Raw genomic sequence first — 23,234 nt, forward strand, 5'->3', positions numbered from 1 at the left:
AATGCTGAGACCCAAACACACTTTGATGCGCTACGCTCTATTCTTGAGTGGCTTTTAGGTGCTTTAAGTGCATCTGAAGACTTTGGTGTGTAACTTCTGCCTGAGCGGTTGAGGACGCGCTGCCCGGCGCGCCGTGCCTCTCCCTTCCCCGCGCGGCAGAGGAATTGCACCGTCCCCCTCACCCGAAGGTTGTGTTGCTGCCGAAATAACAAAAGCGGTGCTGGGGAATTGCTTGCAGCCAGGATGTTTTTAATTGCCACATATTAGAATGAGACAAATTCTGTGGATTTAGATTTCTTAAAATGGAGTAGACCAGTTAAAGAAACAAAAAAACCCGGGGTTTTAGCATAAAGGTGAGTCGATTAACTGGAATGTCTGCTTCAGGGCTGCTAACCCCGTTTGCAGAGACTGTCAGCTCTGTCCTAGCAGTGCTGTACAGCTCATTTAGAAAGAAGTTTTCTGGAAAGGCTCTGAAGCTTTCGGGAAGTCATTTATTTCCCTTCTGTGCATTAGGGGTCTCCTTTACTATAAGAAAATTCCTCTTTATTTTCAGGTTAAGGCTCAGGGTGCCTCCAGTGCCCTGGGATGTGCACGTTTAATCTAGGCGTGCCAGCTGCGTCGTGGGCTGGTGGGGTGAGGTGCTGCTAGAAGGGATTGGGGTCCTGAAATGGAGAGCGGAGGGGCTTGGGACTTCAGTTAAACGCAGTCCTAACTCATCTGCCGTGGTGTGCTGACGGGCACGTGCGTGGTTTTGTCTCCCAGGTGTTCCTGTTTTCATTCAGACGTGAGGCGATAGGCAGTGGTGCTTTATGTGCATCACGTCCGTTGCGGCGTACGTGGCTAATTGCTCTCAGAAACCATTTTGTTCCCCAAATAAATAAAACAGAAGCCCTCTGGGATTGCCCGGAGTGTGTGCTAAATCTTTGAGTCTTTTCTTAGTGGTCTTCTTGAAAAAAAGCTTTGTTGCAATAGGTGTCTTCCCTTACCTTGCTCAGCGTTGAAAAGGCAAGAGGGGAGGAGCAGGGCAGGGGAAGGATCCGGTGGCTGGGGATGGCTGGAGCCCTGCGAAGAGGCTCGGCACAAGCCTCTGGCCGAATGCTGCTCAGTTTAAGGGGGATTTCTCATTCCACGCAGCATTTTTAGGGTGAGATCGGTTAGAAAGCAATACCACAGGGCTGGAGCAGTGGGTGTTTAAGCGGACGAGGGTAACTGGTGCTAGTTTCTGCTTTCTCAAGTTCATATTTAGCCTGTTAAGCCTTTTCTCCACTTCTCTGCCCTTTTGATTTCCAGATGGCTTTCGAAAGGTCGTCCACATTGAGCAGGGAGGATTGGTGAAGCCAGAGAAAGATGATACCGAATTCCAGCATCCCTACTTCATCCGAGGCCAGGAACATCTCCTGGAGAACATCAAGAGGAAAGTAACCAGCGTAAGTTTAGACAACAGATCTCGCTCTCAATAAACTGTTTAAAAACAGAGGATTAAGCAGAAAAGCATCAGAGTGCTGTAAGGGTGGACGGGCGCTGGCGTCGCTGGTGTGTGCCAGCAGCGCTCCCGGCTGTCTCTGCCCCCTCCCCGGCTACGAGCCGCAGTCCGTCCCGGTGACCAGCTGCCCTCGGGTTCTCGGGGCCAGTCCCTGCTCTTCGTGGGGCTTTTCCTCAAGGTTTTCAGCGTTAGGTTCTTCACGGCACCACTGGAAACTTCCCCTCTCTCCCACACCACCGACAGAAAGCAGCCAGCGCTCTGGCCTCACGAGCCAAATTGTTTCTGAGTTCAGTAAGCAAGGTCACTATATTTTTCCTGTTTTTCTGAATAAGTAGCATCTGTTTGAGTTTAGCTTGGTGGAGGCAAGTTTGCTGTGTCCTCTGGAGAGACTGAAGAGCAATTGTACCTTTCAGTCGGAGGCAGAACGATCGCTCGTTGAGCTGCAGCCTTTGCTTAAAATGCATCGAGGAATGAAAAATAAGCCCATACACTGTGTACTCACACAGACGCGTGAAGATACGTCAGATGTAGTAGTGGAAGGAGGAAAAGGAAGGACCTGAGTTATTTTAAATGTGTTAACCTCCCGTGTATCCCACACGGAAACTTACGCCTTTTCCCTTCACGCTCACAGATGCTTCACAACTGCCCCCGTTTCTCGAACTGCAGACTTGCAGTACATGTGCTGAAGACATGGTAGAGCAGCAGTTGGTATCAGGAGTTCCAAAAACGCTTAGGAACTTTCCAGGCTAATTTATTAGTCCTGAAGTGTGGGCTGGGGAAACATGTTTTTGTCATTCTTTCCCAAATATTAATCAAAGCAATGTGTAGAGAGCAGCTCGCTCTCCTGTCTATCCCAGGATGCTCTCAAATAACCATAAGTGCCATTTTCACTGAGGCATTTAGTTCCTCTGGACATTTTCGCAGTGGGCAAACGCGTTAGAAGGATGTAAAGAGATCTTAAAGATATATGACCTGCTGGCAAGTGAAGTGGAGGGAAGCTGCTAGTGAATAGGTGAGACGTGTTAACCCCTATAGCGCTTGGCAGATTCATAGACTTCTCACGTGGTGCAGCTCTTGTGAAACATGCCTGGGTGTCATTTCTCGTGAGTATTTTATCAGAAAAATAAAATCCTCTGCTCAGAATCTTCCCCTCAGCTGCTTTAACACTTGTAGTGGAAATGATGAGGATGCCGAGCGACCGGCAGCTGCCTGGGGATGTCGGGCAGAGGCTCACGGTTCTGCCTGCGGGCCTCTGCTGCAGTGAGCTCATCTGCCGCCTTCCTCCGGGTTTTCTCAGAGCCACTAATGACTTTCTTAATTGCCAAGACCGATATTCAGCTCACTGCGTGCAGCAGAGACTTCTGAAAGCGTGCAAGAAGAATGTTTGGTTCCCGTTTGCAGTGCGAATGTGCTCCCTGGTCTTTGTGGCTGCGAAGTTTTAATTTTAGGACTGTCATAAATAGGCAGTGAGCCAAGAGATTCTTCTGTGAAGGTTTGTGTGGGCAAACAGCTCTCGTGCAGGCCTTCGGTTTTATCTGATCCAAAAAGATAATTTTTATTTTTTAGGCTGCGACAGAATTTGATGTTTCCAATTAGCAATTTGCTTGCAGAAAACTTGCTTTGTAGACGGCTGGTTTTAGTCCCTGCACTCAGGTGTGAATGCAGTGGTTGGTCTAGAGAGGGGAGGTGAATGATTTCCAGTATTGACTTTGAAGCTTAAAGAACCGTTTTGTAGGAAGGAAACACCACTGACATCTTCCTTCCTGTCTCCAGGTATCCAGTATAAAGAATGAGGATATAAAGGTTCGGCAAGACAACGTAACCAAGTTACTGACTGACATCCAGGTGATGAAAGGAAAGCAGGAGAGCATGGACTCCAAGCTGATAGCCATGAAGCAGTATGTATGTGGGGAGGGGGGGGCAGAAAATGCAGGAGAATTTGCCCAGGGATTTCTTTCCTGAACACGTTATTTTTAAGGCTTTATCCGAGAGAAGGCTGGCTGCTGCTGGCTTCCTCTCTGGTCCAGCTTCTGGTTTCTCAGGAGCGCAGCCTGGGCTTTAAGAGGCCGTGGAGGGACCTTCTGAACACAATTCAACCCCATTAAAGACCCCGTGGCCCAGCGACCAGGCCCGTGACCCCAAACACAGCGTCAGGCTTCTTGGAGGCCTCAGTTGGAGAGGCTGTGAAGACCTTGGGAGCCTCCTTCCCCCACGGGGTTACAGTCTGACATCTCACTTAGTGCCTGGTGCTGGGTTTTTCCCTTGTGATTTTTTTTTTTTTTTTTCCCTCCTGCAAAGCACAACTATTCTGTCTTGCCTGAGGCTGCACCAGAGTATTCAGGACATTCAGGCTGACGTCTGCTGTCCTGTTCTAATACTGGATTCTTACTCCAGGCTCTTACTTGTGCCCAGTTAAACTCCTGCGGGATTACGGCTCACCCAGTATTTGCTGTTGGGTTGGGAGGCGAAATGGGTGCTCTTGGGTCCCGCTAGTAAATACTGCCTTACCTCTAGAGACCATCAGGGCACCGTTGCTCATCCTTATGTGACTTTTTCCCAGAGATGAGTTAATGAGAGTCTCTAAGTGATGCACCAGGAACTGGCTGCCCTCCCAGATAGCGGGAGCTGTGTGTCATCTGCCAGTTGTAAGACTTGCACCGAGACTCAGAAGTTTAAGTTTAATACCTGTTGAGGCCAATATGGGGGTGTGGGTGTCCGATTCCCACAGGCACCTTTATAAATCTTGATTTAAAGCTTTTTTTTTTTTTTTTTCAATTGTTTACCTCTCCACAAAATGGAATGAATCCTGCATCAGTGAAGTTTATCTTATGCCTGGCTGCTTCACCACTGTTTCTAAGGAATTTGGTTCTGGGTCTTACGGAAAACAGAGCAAGCAGCCCTCCGTTCTCGCTGGCTGAAGCAGGGCAGCAGGGTGGGAGATTTCAAAAAGACAGTTTCACAGGGGAAAAAAAATTTCCTCCACGCTGTATTCCCTTTTCTTGGGTTTCATTACTATATCTTGTGCTTGCAGATCACTTCTCTCACACCGCTGGTGCTCACGGGAGGGGAGGGAACCTGCTCCGTCTCCAAGGTCATTCTAGATGATTCCCTTCATCTTTTCTTTGCCCCGGGTACGAGGGCCCGGCCTTACATCTAGGCTGTGCTTCTCCTCAGGCCCTTTGCAAGCGGAGAGAGAAAAGTAGATTGTCCTTGTAAGCCGTTGGGAAATGGAGACGGGTAAAAGATGTGTGCGCCGTTACCGATACTGCGGTTTCAGGGGGCTGCAGGCAGCAGAGGTGGCTCTGTTTTCCCGTTCAAGTGAGCGAAACGACTTGCCTAGCATGGCTTTGAGGGAAAAACTGGTGTGCGGCCGACCTTGAGCGACCGAAAAGCGACCTCAAAGCAGCAGAATCCCCTGTGTAGCCAGCAAAATCTTCATTCGGCCTCCAGCAACTGTACAAGTTCTATCGGATGACTTGTGAGTAGAGAACCCGCAGCTAAATCCACAGCAGCGCAAACTTGTGTGTCCCTGGCTCGGAAGCCGTTTTTTTCCACTTTCCTGGAAAAGCAATCAGCTGCCTAAAACAATTAGTTTGCTGCTCCCTGGGATGCATCGTGTCTTTTGGCAGCTCTGGGCCCAGCCTTATCGCAACAAGTTCGTGTGGGAGGCTTCTGCTTTTGCACGTTTGTTTTCTGTCCATCGCAGGAAGAAGAAACACCACCAAGAGCCATCTTTAAACCCGGCTGCCGGCCTTGTGGCCCCACCGCATGGGGCTGCCCTAAATTTCGGTGGCTTTTGCGGTCCTGTGGCGTGTTTTGGGTTGAAGCGTCTGGGCTCAGCCCCCTGGATGAAGGATGAGACCATTCACAAATGCATTATAGGTCTCTAGGCTGCGTCCTGGCAGCTCCATTGGCTCTCGCTAAAGCAAACATTAACATTATTAATTATAAGTGGTCTGTAAACCACTAGGTGGAGTCCCTACAGCAGCGCTTGGAGCTCTGCGAGTAGCAGAGAACTGACAGCCTCTCTCAAAAAGGCCCTTGAATGACTCGAGCGTGTCCAAAGAAGGACAACGGAGCTGGTGCAGGGTCTGGAGCACAGGTGTGATGGGGAGCGGCTGAGGGAACTGGGGGGGTTTAGTGTGGAGAAGAGGAGGCTGAGGGGAGACCTCCTGGCCCTCTGCAACTGCCTGAAAGGAGGGTGCAGAGAGGGGGGATGAGTCTCTTGAGCCAAGGAACCAGCGGCAGGCCAAGAAGGAATGGCCTCAAGCTGCGCCAGGGCAGGGTCAGACTGGCTCTTAGGAAGGATTTCTTTGCAGAAGGGGTTGTTGGGCGTTGGAATGGGCTGCCCAGGGCAGGGGGGGAGTCCCCATCCCTGGAGGGGTTGAAGAGTCGGGTTGAGCCAGCGCTGAGGGATCTGGTGGAGTTGGGAACGGTCAGGGTGAGGTTCATGGTTGGACTGGAGGAGCTTCAAGGGCTTTTCCAACCCGGATGATTCTGGGATTCTGTGAAAGCAGCGATGCTTCCCCCCTCCTTCCAGGAAGATAATTACTGACCAATTAATAAACCAACATGATTTGCACTTTGTGGAAAGCTGATCGGGTAAATAGGACAATCGGAATGAAATGATTTGTGTGAACTGAGTGTTGTGCAGCGGCCCGTTGGCAGGTCTTCCTCTCGAGAAGCGCAGTCCCAGCCCAGCAGCCTCCTGCTCCCCAAAACAGCGGCTGCCCTTTGCCGGCCTGGCTGCTGCTCCCGCTCCATCCCGCCCCGTGGCTCTGGCACTCTGCCACGGGAGCTGCTCCGATGGCCAGCGCGACAGAAAACAGCCGACAAAATACTAAGGCAAGGTCAGCAGCAGGTCTGGGAACGCCGGAGCGGGGCGATGGCACCGGCACCCCTCAGGCTGCGCTGCCGAGCGAGGGCTCTGCGGGCCCCACGTTGGAGCTGCCAGCCCTCCGTAGCTTGTAATAGTGTAATAACCTCCTCTTGGTTCCTTCGCAGCTGTTAGTAACGGGGGTTTTTCAGTCTTCTGCAGGTTCTCTGTATCTCAATAAACACAGCTTTTGGGTCTGCATTTCATTATCTTTAAGTTTTCCCATCGCCGTTGTTAGTACAGGATCCCCGTGCTTTGACTGCTGTTCCTTTTCTGGAGGGCAGACTTTGCAAACCATTTTTCATGTCTCCGTTTTCTCAGGGACTTGTGGTTAAAAACTCTCTTCTTGCTGCTTGAATAATAATACATCCGATTCACTTAAGCTCAGTCTTTTTAGTTCTGGATCTGTGCTTCAAAGCGTCCTCTGGTTCTTAGCGTCGCATCGTTGCCACTTGTTTTCCTGACAAGTATTTGGAGTGTTCTTGAGGGCCTGTGGGTTTACATCACTTGCATCTCCCCAGGAGGGTTATTCCAGGTTCTCCTCCATCCCTTCGCCGCAGCAGACCGCAGCGAACCTCGCACCTGCTCGGCTGCCATCCTTTCCTGGGTGACACGGTGTGGATTCAGACCTTCAGCTCGTGCCGGCTGTGCCGCCGCTTCTCAGTGAATCGCCACAGCCAGAGGGCGGTTGGACTCCTGCCTTCACCGCACCACAAAGCGTGCAGAGGTCCCTCTTGCCGTTATTGCCACAGAATTTGCTTTTAATCCTCCAACGTGGAGACTTGAAATACTTTAATGGCTTAATACAGGAACCACTTCTACCCGCACAAGAGGGAAGAGACTTGAGTCGTGGGGCAGAACTTCCCGGCTGTTAACGCAGGCAGAGGGCTGGTGGCTGAGAAAAAGCCCAGTTCAGGCTGCGACAAGCTTGGACTCACAGAATTCCAGAGTCACCTCGGCTGGAAAACACCTTGAAGATCATCTAGTCCAAGCATTAACCTCACACTGACGGTACTCAGTCGGGAGGAGGCCAGCTCTCAAACTAACCGGTGCGTGTTGCTCTTTGAGGGAGAAGATTAATAACAGTGACCTCATGAAGTTTTTCTGCCCAGAAATACGCAGCATGGTTCGAACTTCCTCACGCTGGTCTTACACCCCCTCGCTTCTCGAAACAGCCGCCGAGCGCTCAAACGCCGGCGTGGATTGTCTGGAGTCATTTGTGTGAAGTGAATGTCTTGAGGTTTTTTCAACGGTGAGTTAGAAACAGGTTCATTTTGCTGTCAGAACAGCATATTTTGGTTTGGCTAAGTGCGAGATGACTAGGAATAAGGAGTGGTAGCTCTGAAAATGAGCTTGCAGCGGGACCAAAACACCCTGAATCCATTCTCTTTTGATAGCAGCGGTTGTACATAGGGGATTGTGGTTGCCTGTTGCCTTTGTAAAGCCGTGGGGAGCGTGTCTGAGTCTGGTGTCGGCGCTGTAGGAATTCTGAATCACGGAGCGAGCTTTGGGAAAGAAAGCCCAGTGATAGGAAAGCGGCTGAGTGACAAGCAGCCGGAGGAGCTCGGCCTCCTCTCCTGGAAACAGAAGGTGAACGAAGGCCGATGTGCACCCGTGGAGGTAACTCCAGCCTGAGGAGCAGCAGCTTGAGTGTTTTCCATGCGGCAACAGAGGTGGAAATAGATAAAATAGTCTGTGCTCTTAAGTGGAAAGAAGTATTGGGGTAATACGTGGAAGGCTGTGGTTGATTTCTTCACCGCTAAAAGGCGAATTCAAGATTCGCCGTTGGACTTGACGCGGGAGTGAACGCGTGTAAGTGCCGTGGCTTGGTGATGATCTCGGTGCTCTGGGGTTTTTTTTGGCTTGAAAATCTGATGCCACAAAGTCTGGTCTGGAAAGATTTCAGTGGCTGGTGTCTGGCGAGTGCTCTGCTACCCCTGCCCTCACCAACAGGCCTGTGCCCATCTTACAGATGTCTGAGGAATCCAGTTCCAAGCCTTCTCCCCGTGACTGGAGTGTGTTAGCAGGCACTAGCATGGGCTGACTGGGAATGTGACTCTGAGCTTGGATCTGACTGGACGTGCTCCGCTCTAGAGGAGACCCACGCTTTAGCTGCGGCGTGGGAGTCGCTCTGGTGAAATTCTGCTGGATTCAGTGCAGAGACACCGGTGGAAACAGGGACTTGTTCCCATTATACGTTATGAAAGAGGGTCTGTAGTCCAGCTCCTCCTCCTCTGCTCCATCACAGTCCTCCGGCAAAGGCCTCTGATGTCCGAGCGAGGCCGAGCGCAGAGGCTGGGGGGGGTCTGCACAGGTACAGCCTGGGACAGTGACATCCCCAAAGGGGTGAGGGTGCCAGAAGCACGAAGCTATTTCTTAGTGCCTGAAACACTCCGTTCTTAATTACGTTTTTCCCTGTCTAAAGGTGTATTTTGATCAGCGGAAGGGGCTCCGCTTTAGCTAAATGCGCCAGATGTAATTTATATTAAGCTGCTTTGCTGGCACAAAAAAAGTTTACGGTCACGGCTTGTCTTCTGTGGGAGGAAGATCTTTGGAGCATATTGCAAATGCATCTGGGTTGAAACTAGTAGAGGGAAGGCTGTTCTGGGGGGTTTTACTGGTTTGAGTTGGATATCATCTTTGGCACATCCAATATAATGCTCGTAGTAAATGTCTTTTTATTGCACAGCTGTGAACAGACCTTCTCAAATCTTCTCATATTGACACAGCTTAGCTCGAAAAAGTCTGCCCGGAGGACTAAGGAATCCAATCAAACCCATCTCCGCTCTCAGGTAGTAACGCGTGGCTGGATAATTTGCTGTCAGTCTCTAGCGCTGGCAGCAAGTGATGGAAAGTAGATAAACTGAACTTGGGATATGAAAATATTTATTCTTCCTTGTCAGCAGCTCCTTCAGCAGAACTGGGTAGTGCTCCCGCGGGGCTGAGGTTTTGTGAGCGAGGACATCGTTGCCCTGGAGCGCGGGGGGATCTCACCTGCTTACGTTGGGTTAATCCCCACTCCTGTGCTCCTTGTTTGACATATCTTGGGGGTTTTTTTGTTAGTTTTAGAGTGGGTTTTCTTGCTTCTTCTGGAAAACAGAAGTCCCTTGTCTTCCATGTATTTTATGGGCCTCTGGAGATTTTCTTTTTTAAAAAAAAAGACAAGCAAGCTGCGGGTAAAACAAGTGTCTGAAATGGCCGTGAGCTTTAGGGAAGATTTGAATGCTCTTCGTGCCCTCCTGCCTTTCTGTCTTCTGGAGTTCAGGGTTGCATTGCATCACGATTTCTTTATCCTTTTAGTTACCTTATGGAAGAAAGAAGGGCAAAAAGAGCAAATCTGCTCGTTCTGGGGAACATAAAGCCTGGGGCTCCCTTGCCTTTTGCTAAAGAAACAGGAATCTCCTTTGGTGCTGGCAGTGGTGCTGCGGCCGAGCTCCCTCCGCTCCCGCTGGCCGAAGGGGTCTGGAGTCGAGGTTGAAAGCGCGTCACCGTGCTTGGTTGTGCTCCTCTGGTGCTCTCGGCTGCTTTCTCAGATAGTTAACCATCAGAAAATGGCTTCTTTTGCTGATTTTTTTTTTTCTTGTTTATCACGAAGTGAAATTTATTGGAGCGTATAAAGACAACCCCTTCAGGCAGTTCTGTGTAGATTAAATAAGTCCCAGCGAGGCCTTGAATTTTGGTGTTGTACTGCACACGGCTTATTCTAAGCCCTTTCTTTTTCCCGTTCTCTAAGTCCTGATATCCCATGCAAGTCCAGCGTAGAAGTGATTCGTTGCAAGTGTCGCCGAGCAGCCGGGCACTCCGGCAGCCTGACGTCGCACGGACACCTCGAGGGTCGCGGCGGCGGAAAGAGCCCGCGGCTCGAACGCTTCAATGTTCCAAAAGCCAACGCTGCGAGTGTTCTCAGAGCTGGGGCACCAAGGCTTGGGCTGCCCGGGGTTGTGCAACTCTTGCTCTCTTTCCCTCCGGGGTCAACGTAATTACTGCCCAGTTTAAGCCATCCTGAACGTCTTCTCTGTCTTCTCTGTGCTGACGTTTGGGAAGTGCTTTGGAAAGTTTTGCTTTTTACTCTGCAGCACCCTCAGCAGTTTGTTACCGGTGCTGAGGCTTTGCTAGAACAGTTATTAACAGGTTCACTGCAGAAACTCGTCTTGATATTAAAAAGTAATTTAAATGCTTAATTTACCGACTGCCAGTATGCTTTTTCTCACATGAGAAGGTTTGTGTTAAAAACGTTACCATTGGTACCTTTTCTGTTCCTGATCGCTTTTATCTTTTAGTATTTTAAAATTGGGAAGTTGTCAGAAAGCAGCACGGGAGAAGGGGACAGGAACCCCAGCTGCAGCAGCGGGGAACGGCGTCCGCCTGAGCTCCGTCCCTTCAGCTGGGAGGCCGTTGCCTTCCAGAGGCATCTTCAAGCAAAGAATGGTTATTAATTACCCTCAATTTCGAGCAGGTTACTGACCTAGAATTTCTGCAGTTTCTCTTGGCTCCCGTTCTGCTTGCTTAGCTTCTGAAGCTGTGACTCATCTGAGCCAAATGTTTTCTTCTGGGCTTTTTAACTTGGAACTGTTCAGATTTTAAGCTGACAATTGCAATTAAAGCTGGCTCTCGCGGTGCTGCGCTCGCTGGCAGGTACTCAGTAATGTTTAACGGAATATAATATTCTACCCCAGCTCCAGACCTCGCAGAGTCTCGCTGTGGTTCCTCATCTCCTGTGACCCGCCTGCGGCTCTGCGAGGAGAGTGTTTTAGCCTCACCTTAGGCGTGGTAGCACGCTTGTCCTTGAGGGCTGTAAACAACTCAAGAAGACGACGCTTGGATTTCTTTTGACCTGTGTGTGTCTGCTGCAGGTATAGAATAGCTGATGGATTTCTGTGCCCTCGCAGTAATTAACTACCGTTAATAGTGTAACGGAAGTATTGGGTCCGGTTTTGGGCACCTCAATACGAGAGAGATCTCGAGGTGCTGGGGCGAGTGCAGAGGAGGGCAACGAGCTGGGGAAGGGCCTGGAGAATAAATCCTGTGAGGAGCGATGGAAGGAGCTGGGACTGTTCAGTGTGAGGAGGAGAAGGGGAGGGGAGACCTCATCACTCTACAGCTCCCTGAAAGGACGTTGCAGAGAGGTTGGTGCTGGTCTCTTCTCCCAGGGAATTAGTGACAGAACAAGAGGGAACGGCTTTAAACTGCACCAGGGGAGGTTCAGACTGGGCATGAGGAAAAAACGTTTCCCAGCAAGAGTGGTCAGAGAGTGGAATAGGCTGCCCAGGGAGGGGTGGAGTCCCCATCCCTGGGTGTGTTTAAGGGCCGTTTGGATGAGCTGTGGGGGGATGTGGGGTAGGGGAGAACTTTGTAGAGTCGGGCTGAGGGTTGGACTCGATGATCCCGAGGGGCTTTTCCAACCTGAAGGATTCTGGGATTCTGTGGAAGGAGCTGTGTAAGGAGGGTGCAGCCACCAAGCCAGCACCCTCAACGGCAACATTCTCTCTTAATTTGGAACTGTTTGTCCTGCCCAGCTCTTTTGTAGGGAGGAGGGGGAGGGGCAGCGACGGCGCTGCCCTGCCTGCAGCTTCCCCGAGCGCTGCCGCCCCGGTGCAAAGCGCGGGGCAGGAAGGGGGGACGGGGAGGCCGTCACTTCCCAGTGATTCATCGGCCCTGCTCGAGTCCGGCGGGAGCCCAAGTGTATCCGTAAGTTTAATTCTAAACAGATTGTTGAAAGCAGCGAGCTAGCCGTGGTGTCTGCACCTGTTTTTATCGGTTTTCTCCACGTCTCCTCCCGGGATTGTGTTCGCTTTGGCTCAGCGCGTGAAGCTCTGCCCTGGGACGCTGAGAGCACTTCCTCCTGACCAGACTCTGTTTACAAGGCCCCGCCGCTTTTACAAGGCCCCAGTTGCTAACAGAATTTAAAAGTTAAAATTTCTCTTGACAAAAATAAATCTAAACAGACACAAGAACTTGGCCTTTTGCAGCATAATTCCTCTTCACCAGAATTAGTTTACCGTATGCAAACCCCCAGTAAATCATACCAAATAATTTTGACCCGTGTAGCTTGCTTTATGGTTTCAGGGTTCCAAAAGCAACATATATATTATCGTTTGACACTGACCTAAGGGGATAAGAGTTTGCATTAGAACATTTGTTGAAAAGATTGAATCCATCAGTGTTAGGTGAGAGAAAAGCTGAGCTAGGACATAACGAAGCCAACTAGGTGATATCCAAGTTTAGTCACCGTGCTCAGAAAAGCCTCATTAACAGAAGCCCTCCCACCTTCAGGGAGTGAGGTGCTCTGGTTAAAAGCTGCTTAAAATCGTTTGGGAGATGACTAACTGCATGGCTTTTAGTCCTAGACTTAGAATTAGGCAGAACTTTGCAACCCTGTTTCTCTCTTCACCTTTCCTCAATAACTCGGGGCGCGCAACTGTTTTGCTCGGCATATCTGTTCTGCATGTCTGTCCTGGCGTGGAAAAAATGAGGCACAGTCTGTACAGCAAAGACGTAAAACGTGTAAGATGATCTTCTGTGAAATTGCTGGCCGGGTATTTTCTGTGTTTTACACCATGCTTTATGAGTCTGTAATATCTCGTGTCCTGGTTCTGCAGCCTGGCCAGGCAGTGCGAGGTGTTTTGGAGCAGGAGGGGACGTGGTCTCCTAAGCCGGAACGGGAATTTCGGTGCTGCTTTTTGAGCTTGCCCTGCAGGTTACTGTACTCTGTACATTTGAACCAAGTTTTAACTTTTTCTTCTTTATCCATGAGCCAGTTTACACGCAAACTTGACCTTTACCTCTTCGTAGCACCCAGTAGTGATCTGAGGTACCTCAGAGACCCACTGGCTTCGTCCCGAGCGCCGTGCCAGGTAGGGCAGCTGTAAGAATCACAGACTCCCAGGTGGGAAGGGACCTCAGGGATCATCTGCCCCAACCTTTCTGGCAAAAGCCCGGCCTAGACAAGCCCAGCCCCCTGTCCAGCTGTACCCTAGAAGTGTCTGGTGTTGGGGAACCCACCACTTCCCCGGGGAGATTATTCCAGCAGCTGATTGTTCTCATTGTGAAAAACTTTTAGTTTGGTCCAGTTGGAATCTCCCCAGGAGTAACTTGTACCCGTCACCCCTCGTCTTTCCGTGGGATTCCTTGTACAAAGGGACTCTCCACCTTCTTTGTAGTCACCCTGTAGATACCGGAGCGTGGAGATAAGGTCTCCCCGGCGCCTTCTCTTCTCCAATCTGCACAAACCCAATCTCTCAGCCTTTCCTCACGTGGCTGCCCAGCCCCGTGATCACCTCCATGGCCCTTCTCTGGGCCCTCTCCAGCCTGGCCACAGCTTTTTTTTATTATAGTGGGGACCAAAACTGGACACAGGATTCCAGGTGTGGCCTGGCAGGTGCCGAGCAGCGGGGTAACGACTTCGTTCTCTCTGCTGGTGATGCCCTTGGTGATGCAGCCCAGCATCCCTTTGACTTGCTTTGCTGCTGCGGCTCCCTGGTCACTCCTACTGAGCTGTTTGTCCACCAGGAAGTAACTTTTTACGTCTCATGTATGGTTTTGTAACAGTGTTTTGCTAGGAAAGAGCAGTGCCAGTGAACGGAACGTGTGGGCAGCGAAGCTGCTGGGATGGACGTCGCCACGGAAGGGCGGCATCTTGCGCGGGCTGAGCGAGAGGAGCAGTGCCTGAGGTGCTGCGGGGAAGCAGGAGGCCGAGGCGCTGAACCTGCACCGTGCGGGGCAGGGGGCTGCAGCCAGGGACCTGTGGCAGCGGTCGCCATGGCAAGGGCAGATCCCATCTGGAGCAGGTACCACACAATAAACCCAAGGCTTTTTCCACAAATCTCACAGAATCCCAGAATCATCTCGGTTGGAAAAGCCCTCGAAGCTCCTCCAGTCCAACCATGAACCTCACCCTGACCGTTCCCAACTCCACCAGATCCCTCAGCGCTGGCTCAACCCGACTCTTCAACCCCTCCAGGGATGGGGACTCCCCCCCTGCCCTGAGCAGCCCATTCCAACGCCCAACAGCCCCTTCTGCAAAGAAATCCTTCCTAAGAGCCAGTCTGACCCTGCCCTGGCGCAGCTTGAGGCCATTCCCTCTTGTCCTGCCGCTGGTTCCTTGGCTCAAGAGACTCATCCCCCCTCTCTGCACCCTCCTTTCAGGCAGTTGCAGAGGGCCAGGAGGTCTCCCCTCAGCCTCCTCTTCTCCACACTAAACCCCCCCAGTTCCCTCAGCCACTCCCCATCACACCTGTGCTCCAGACCCTGCACCAGCTCCGTTGCCCTTCTCTGGACACGCTCGAGTCATTCAAGGGCCTTTTTGGAGTGAGGGGCCCAAAACTGAACCCACTCATCGAGGGGCGGCCTCACCAGTGCCGAGCACAGGGGTCAGATCCCTTCCCTGTCCCTGCTGGCCACGCTGGTGCTGATACAAGTGATTTTCTTCTCCAGCCAAACCTGTTTCTCTTCCTCATGTGCCCAGAGCTGCTGGCGAGCAGGGAGGAAGCCGGTGAGGAAGATCAGTCTGTGGTACCAGGGCAGAGGCAGCTGGTGAAGGAGCAGTCCTGCCCCAAAACCTTTTGAAACGCAAGGAAAGCAGGCCGGCCACGCAGCTCCCTGCACCTCTGGGTGGTTTAGTCCCTGTGCAGACCCTTCATTCTGCCCCTCTGAGCACGCTGGGTGCTTCCTCTGCTTCTCCTGGGCAAAAAGAGGACGGGATACTCAGCTGTTGGCAAACAAACGAGACTTGCCTTTGCTGTCTGCAGCTGGGGTGGCCAGAACTCTTTATCAAAAGAGTCTTCTGGAGGCAGTAGTGATCTATATTCTCTCGTGAACCAGCTCTGCCTGCTGGAATCGGAGCTAGATGAAGGAGCATCTTGTCCTCAGGGGCCTCGTCCCCGTGCAGCTGAGCAGCCATGGATGTCTGTCTGCATAGAAAGAGCCTTTTTTCTTTGTGCGCTGTACGGGGCCGGGCAGCTGGACAGCATCTGTGTGTTCCTGCTCAAGAGCCTGCGTCCTCCTCCGTGGTGTTCTGCCTGTTATTAACTGGCTGTTTCCTACTGAAAGAAGTGGTATTAGGATTAATTACAGCCCTGTTGCCGAGAATCTGCATCAGGCAGTTTTGTGGGGGCTCTACTTCTCAGTTCACTGGTACCCGTCTGGAAATAACAAATTACGATTCTACTTCGTTGCTGAATTTCCTTTCCAAAACACGTGAGACCGTGGCGAGCAGCGTTAAGTAACGATGTCCTCCTGCTTCGGATTTGGAAGTGAGACATCACTGTCAAGGCGCTGGTTTCTTGTAGAGCTGCCGTAAATCTTGAGGCGTAGCCGTGTCTCGGGCGGGGGGGGTGACGCAGCAGAGGCTCCCCGCGCTCAGCGGTGGGATTGCAGGAGCTCGGGAGCGGGCGTTGGAGAACGCTCGTGCTCCAAGTGGTCTTCTGCTTGTTAACAGCCCTGTGCTGTTAATAAGGATTCTGGTGTCCCGTTTCCTCGTGGGCTGCGGTAATCGAAGGAAACAATCACCTCTGGCTTCAGCCCCACCAGAGCCCCCGTGCCCGGGTCGTGCGTGAAGGACCATCTGGTCCCACAAACGGTCCCCAGCCTTGCTCGGAGCGAGGAGCTGGAGGTGGTGGCCATAGGCCGCCCAATCTGCTGCTCTTTTTGGTTTTGCCAGTCGCGAAATTAAGGCTCGGCTCGGCGCAGGTGTGCTGCACCACCGTCGGCTGCAGCATCTGCCACTTCAAAAAGGAGCTTTGGCAGTGGAAGGGAAACGAGGCTCCTGGAACTCGATTACCACGAAGCCTGATTTTCTGGAAAGAAGACTGCATGTGCATAATTAACGTTTTTCCCAAGAGCCAGGAGGGAAAAGGATACCTGTGTGTCTGGTCCTGGCCGCGGGGCTGCTGGGGGACGGGCCAGGTTTCTGCGGTCCGCGCCGGCTTTCACGTTCGGTTTTGTGCTCGCTGTGCTTGGGGCTTGTTGGCTGAACTCTGGCTCTTCCAGCCTTGCGCTGAGACTGTGGTCCATGCTTTTATGACCTCTAAATTGGACAATTGTAATGTGTTGTTTTACGGCCTTCCTGTGCAAAGGTTGCGCGGGCTCCAGCTGTTCAGAGATGGGGGCCAAGACGTTCACTCTCCTACCGCGGCCTCCACATGTCAGGCTGGTCCTGGGGGACCTGGGCTGGCTCCGAGTCAAACATCAGCTTGATCTTAAAATTGCTTTGATGGCTTATAATGCTGAGTATAATGTGGGATCTGTGTGTTTTATCTACGCTGCTGCTTTTTATGAGCTTAGTCACTGCTTGAGATCATCTGAAGTCGGTTTTATTGGTCATTCCAAACCATAGGTTAAAGACCTGTGGAGTACTCGTTTTTCAGTGCAGTGATCTAAATCTGAAATTAATTACCACCATAGTCTGACATACTGATGTTAAAATAACTCAACCCAACTGGCATCTCTGAAGCCTGGTTTGGAGTCTAAGCTGCTTTCTAGCAAGTTTGTGTATATGGTCCTAACAGGACTTTATCCTTTTCGCTGCGGCTCTTTTCTGAGAGCCTGTTGTTCGCTTGAGAAAAGTCTTTTTAAGCGTCTCCGTAATTTTGTGGGGAGTTTAGATAATGATAGCGTCCTTTGATTACAGAGGCAAAACCCCCTTCCACCTTCCTCATCAATCATGGGAAGGAGTCAAAGGTAAGAACAAGGCCAGGGAAAGAACAAACGCTGCCACTGGGGCTCTTCCCTCTTCACCGCTGTAGCCAGACCCCACGTGCAGGCACCTCATCGGTTGTGGAGGCACCAGCTTGTGGCAGCAGGTTTGCACTGTCCTGCCTGGCTTGCCTCACCTTCACAAACTGGCTTTTTCCGAGTATTCTGGAGGAAGAGCTGTTGGGAGTCTTCTTGTGGCTTTTGTCAGGGTGGTGGTTTGAGACTGTGCCCCAAACTGTACCCTGAGGCTGGCCAGAGCTGGGAGAATCACAGAATCATCTGGGTTGGAGAGGACCTTGAAGATCCTCCAGTCCAACCGTTAACTCAGCACTGACCGTTCCCAACTCCACCAGATCCCTCAGCGCTGGCTCAACCCGACTCTTCAACCCCTCCAGGGATGGGGACTCCCCCCCTGCCCTGGGCAGCCCATTCCAACGCCCAACACCCCCTTCTGCAAAGAAATCCTTCCTAAGAGCCAGTCTGACCCTGCCCTGGCACAGCTTGAGGCCATTCCCTCTTGGCCTGCCGCTGGTTCCTTGGCTCAAGAGACTCATCCCCCCTCTCTGCACCCTCCTTTCAGGCAGTTGCAGAGGGCCAGGAGGTCTCCCCTCAGCCTCCTCTTCTCCACACTAAACAACCCCAGTCGGTCACTTCGCTCTTCACATCCTCCAGCCACGTAACTGCTTTAGGAGCAGTAAACGGGGCTGGTTTTCTCTCAATCCTCTACTTTTTCAGAAGAAAACAGCGAACGGTTAAAAACTGCATTTGCTTTCCTCTGTCCGTACTCACCTGAAATCCCTCAGAACAACATCTTGGATGAAACGCATTCTGCTGGCTCACTAGGAAGAGGAGGAATAGCGCAGTGTTAAATAAAATTGGGTTTGATGTTTGATTTTGCTGTTAGTGTGCTAGGGGGTGTTACTGCTGCCGTGGCTGAAGTTGAACGGTTGTCTTACGCTGCGTCACCACAGGGACCTTAAAAGCTTTGGTCACAGCCCTGCGCCTAGGGTTGAAGAGAATCTCCCTGGTATGCACAGGTTCGGCCATCGTGGACTGATTTTTTTGGATCGGTTCTTTAAAAAAAGCTTCGTGTGGTGTAAGAGCCGCTCTGCCCGTAGCCAGCTTAGTCCAAGAGCTGTTGGCTGTTTAATGTGACTTTTAATTGCACCTTTGAGCTGGTTTGGGCAGACGTTTCGTCTTTATTGACACAGAATGGGCTCTTCCCGTGGTTGTATGAACTGAATATTCTGTCGCAGTTAAAATGATTTTAAAAGCTGTTAATACCAAATCAGCCCATCCACCTCTGTGAGACCCCGCGCTTAGCGAGCGAGCGTTATTTGGGGTAACCTTTCACACTCAAGAGCGTCTGTCTGTCCCCTTTTTGAAAAAATCCACTGATTTCCTCAGCTCTGGAGAACAGAGGTGTTGGCTCCGTTGCGCTTTGTGACCCAGAGCAACTCTTCTTCGCTGGAGGGTGCTCTGCTCCGCCTGTGAGACCGGCTCTGCTCCCCAGCTCTCCCTAGGACAGAGGCTCTCCTGAGCGCCCTGCAGGTGTCACACAGTTCTTTCGAGATGTTTTGCTTGAAAATCGAGATTCAATCCTCACTGGGCAGCTGTCGCTCCGCAGCAGGGCTCTTCGTGGCTTTCTCTCAGACTCCTCCAGCCAGACCTCACGGGTTATGTGCCTCCGTGTGCCCGTGTTGGTCGTACGACGGGCAGATTGGAAACCATTTCCCTGAACGTTCTGTTGATTTCTGCAGAGTTAGTGAATTCAAAACACAAAGTAGTTACAGGTACGATAGGTTTAATGGTCGGATATTTAACTGCTGACACTCTTTGACAACAACAGATGGGTAGGGAAAGAAAATTAGCATCAGGGCGAGGAGGAGGATTCTCACCTTGCACCGTGAGTGCCGGTGTCTTGCGGTTCCTGGTGTTCTGTGGGACGTTAGTTTATCTGTTTGTGGAGGCAAACTTTGGAGGGCTGCGAGTTCTGCAATTAAATTGCCTTGTGCAGTGAAAATACTCTTCTGTTAAAACCATCAGGTGACTTTTAGTTCTTTTGAAAGAGTGAACAAATCCTTTTTCCCTGTACTATTCATGATTTTGTAGGGCTTCTGACATACCCCTTTGATCTCCTGGCCAAGCTCGAAGAACCTGCGTTCCTGCCGTCATTCCTCCCGCAGAGGTTGTCCGTGGTTTTGATCACCCTGGTTGCTGACCTCTGGTTTTGTCCCGTGTCAGCGATGGCGACGACAGCGGGGGTTGGCATTCGGGGCACTGGCTGCTGCGGATTTACTCAGTGGGAGCGTTTGTTCCTTCCCTGGCCTCGCTTACCTCTGACTCCTTCCCATGATCGATGAGGAAGGTGGAAGGGGGTTTTGCCTCTGTAATCAAAGGACCTTATCATTATCTAAACTCCCCACAAAATTATGGAGACGCTTAAAAAGATTTTTCTTTCTCAAGCTAACAACCTCATAACCCAACCTGTTGCTGCGTGGTACTAGTTTTTTAACTCAGGTTGTGATTAAGACGGCGACTTGAGCCTTGAGGAAACAAGAAGGTCTTTTGTCTTGTAAATATGATACAAGAACGCCTACCTCATTACTCTAACAAAAGTAAATGCTGCTTTCTGTGATAGAGCAGAGGTCATAAAGCTCTTGAAATTGTTACCTTTAGGCATGTTGAAAAAGTGGAAACTGAGAAACAGAGAAGGGGCAGTTTCTGTGGACCGTTGAGTGTCTCGGTATTTAGATCTACAAAACACACGAACCTTTTCGGCTGCAAAGAGTAGCTGAATTTTCTGAACACCAGAGTCATCTGTGTCCTTCTCCATAAAAAGAAAACAGGATTTGTCTCATTAGGAGAAACCGAATACTTTGAGAAAGTGAAGAGATCAGCAGCTCTGGTCTGCTGCAGTAACGGATGCTCTGGGTACTGACCGAATGCAGAACTGGGCTAGGGAAATAGCTATAAAAGACAGGGAAATCGCTTTTATGAGGAAGGTCAGACTGCCCTCTAAACTCTCTCCTCGTGCTGCTGAAAAGCAACCAAACCCGGTGTCTTTGTGCCCGGCTCGCGCGGCAGCGGGCACTGGGGCACTGACTTCAAACATGAAGCCGGGGTCTCTCGCTGCTCTGGGGCGGGTTTGCTACTTGGAAGTGACTCGGTCTCAAAACCAAACCTTTGCCTTTTAAAAACGACTTTTCTTTCTCGTGCACTGCTCCACCCCTCCGTGCTGTCAGCTTGGGGTTTGGAAAAGCAGCGACGTCCGCGGGCGCTATCGCCGCGTGGCTGCTGGCGCCGTCCACCTCTTCCGTGGTCCGGCGCTGCTTGCGGCCGGCTGGGCTGCAGAAACAAAGTCCTGCCTCCTCTTCCAAGCTCACTGCGGGTATAAAAACAAAGCAAAAGCAGCACTGATGCCCACTGATGCTTGGTTTGCATCCCCGTTCAGTCAGCAGAATGCGGACGGTCTCTCTTGGGGAGGGCAGTCATTAATATTCCATGTTCCTGAGCTATTTCCAGACTTTAAAGCAAGAGCCATTTCCAGCTATTTCGCTCTTTCCCAAAGTGAATCCCCACAAAGGTTATACCTGCTGGAGATTAAAGATTGATAGCACACAAGCCAGGACTCAAAATAGCTTTTTTTAGGCTAGAAGCTGATTTAGTGCGAGCGAAGACACAGCTGCTTCCTTCCACCGGACAACTGGTGTTACAGGGAGTGAAGGTCTGCGCGGTGCCTCACCCTGCACATCACCAGCTCGGCCTTGGTAGTCTGGCTTGCCCTGAGCTCTGCCTCTGAGCCTTGCCTTTACCTTCCCTGGGGAGGTACCGTACCTCGAGGCATCTGAACCCTGCCCTCTTAGGCTCACCTGCATAGGTGGGCTCCTCTTCCGCCGGGTACGGCGGGTGGCTGCACAGGCCCTAAAGCCCAGGAGCCGGCAGCTCGAGTATTGATCGGAAAACAGCTTAAAAATTAGTTTGAGCCAAGAAGAGTGACGGTTTGCAAGACACTGCAGTAAAGCTCTGAGGAGGGATTTCACTGCAGACAGGAGGTCGGTTTGCAGAAAGGGCTTCAGAATCACAAGGTGTCGAATCAAAGGTCCTGATCTTCCAGCGCCGTTTCAGCTGGAACACCCTGAAAGGAGGGTGCAGAGAGGGGGGATGAGTCTCTTGAGCCAAGGAACCAGCGGCAGGCCAAGAGGGAATGGCCTCAAGCTGTGCCAGGGCAGGGTCAGACTGGCTCTTAGGAAGGATTTCTTTGCAGAAGGGGTTGTTGGGCGTTGGAATGGGCTGCCCAGGGCAGGGGGGGAGTCCCCATCCCTGGAGGGGTTGAAGAGTCGGGTTGAGCCAGCGCTGAGGGATCTGGTGGAGTTGGGAACGGTCAGGGTGAGGTTCATGGTTGGACTGGAGGAGCTTCGAGGGCTTTTCCAACCTCCATGATTCTGGGATTCTGTGATCGCCAGGAGCAGCAGGAAAGGAGCAGGGCAGACAAGTAACGCTGCTCTCCTGGAGCAATCTCCTGGCACCGGTGGCGTGGGCTGGGAGCTTCCTGAGATACAGGTGATGCCCCGGTACTTAATGGTCCTCGGCAGATTTGTTTTCCTTTGTGTGATTTTGTCCAGGGGCTCCTGGGATCCGGCAGCGGAGGTCTGCATCTTAATTACGCGGTGTCTGGAGAACCGTGTCCCTTTGTTTGTACTGAATCTGCCAGCTGCTGACTTCAGCTGATATCCGCAGCCTCAAATCAGAAGGGAGAGGGAACAGTTGCTGCCTGTTCGCCTTCGCTTTGTCTTTTGACTTCGCTGCTCTGGGGCACCGGGTCGGTGCTTTACACAACCCCCCGTTTATCGTGTCACGGTCGTCTCTCGGCGCGGCGCCGCTCGGCTCAGGACTGCGGTTTGCTGCTGTGTGCCGCTTCTTATTTTTGGGGTAATTTTCATCCGCCCCCCTGTATCGCTCTCACTCATTTTTACAGCCATAACTAACGTGGGTTCTGCCCTGTTTGAGGTCACCATGGGGGTGCAGCACCAGCCCTGGTGACAGGGTTGGGTGTTGCTCCCGAAGGCTAAAACCACCCTCACCACGTTCTGAGGAGCCTTTAAACCCTTCGGGTGTGTAACGGGCAGGGCCTGGCGTGTGCGGGGCGTGGGGCTCCGCCTGGACGGGCAGGTTGCACGGAGAGGGCTGGAAAACGGTGTCTGTGACCCTAAACTTTTCTCCAGGCCCATACTATGCCTAAATGAAGATCTTTGCCCATTTCTTTCTTTCTGAGCAAATACGGATGTAGCGGGACCCTTCAGATCTTGATTGGTTTCCTTGATTAAAATCCAGGTTTATTTTCTATATGCTCTTATCCGAAGTACCAGAACATCTGTGTGCTGCACGATGAAGGGATCCACCGCGTGCTGCAGCGCCGCTTCTAAATAAATTCTGAAGAACCTCGTGGCAGGAGATAAAAATATCGTAGGACAGAAAAAAGCTCAAACACAAACTCTGTGGGCACGCAGTGTGCTCATACACGGTCGCAGTCACATGCTGCAGTTGAAAATCATGTCTTTTTTAGCCTGAGTCTCCAGCATTCAAACCCAAAGCAGGACATTTAGAAAGCTGGAATTGAGGGTTTTTTCCATGCACACTTGTACAGTGCAGGCTTCTTCCTGCAGCTGAGTACTGGAGTTTACCTTCCAACAGAGGGAGATGACTCTCTCCTGTAGTTACCTCATTGTAAAAACCTGGTTTTAAGAAAAATGCCGAGCAGCAGCACAGCCCCAGCGAGAGTGTGACAGCTTGCAAGCCTGCATTTTCTTTAAATTGCAAAATACTGGATAAAAAAAAAATAGTCATTTATTTCAAAAATTGCTGGCTGTGAAGTCAAGCGCGGCTTTTACGCTGAGTAATTTTATCTGAAAGGAGAGTAACGACCATTTTCCTGAGTGTATACTGGTAATTAAAGCTCTTTGGAAAGGCTGTTTTTCAAGCGGGATGGACGTTTCTCCTGAGGACCCTCGTCCGGCGGCGGTGATAAATGAGCGTCTCTCCTGGCTTCAGGAGATAACAAATGTCATCTCTGCCTGGCAGAAGCGCCCGGGCGTCCTGAGCTCCCTCCCAACAGCTCTGCTCTCAAACTGGGGGAGACTGGTTTTCTGCAGGGGGGCGGGGGGGCGGTCAACACACACCTAG

General features: G+C 51.4%; 1 protein-coding gene across 4 annotated transcripts in view; it reads left to right on the forward strand.

Moving 5' to 3' along the window:
* The window catches only part of HSF1 (heat shock transcription factor 1), a 71,785-nt gene that overhangs the window by 21,431 nt on the left and 27,120 nt on the right, over positions 1 to 23,234 (forward strand). For all 4 annotated transcript variants that reach the window (XM_074825747.1, XM_074825669.1, XM_074825899.1 and 1 more), the window contains exons 3-4: positions 1,291 to 1,427; positions 3,257 to 3,381. In XM_074825747.1, the coding sequence (XP_074681848.1) occupies positions 1,291 to 1,427; positions 3,257 to 3,381 (262 nt within the window). The remainder of the gene's footprint in view (positions 1 to 1,290; positions 1,428 to 3,256; positions 3,382 to 23,234) is intronic.

Source organism: Strix aluco, chromosome 1 (assembly GCF_031877795.1).
Source record: "Strix aluco isolate bStrAlu1 chromosome 1, bStrAlu1.hap1, whole genome shotgun sequence".
Taxonomy (NCBI): domain Eukaryota; kingdom Metazoa; phylum Chordata; class Aves; order Strigiformes; family Strigidae; genus Strix; species Strix aluco.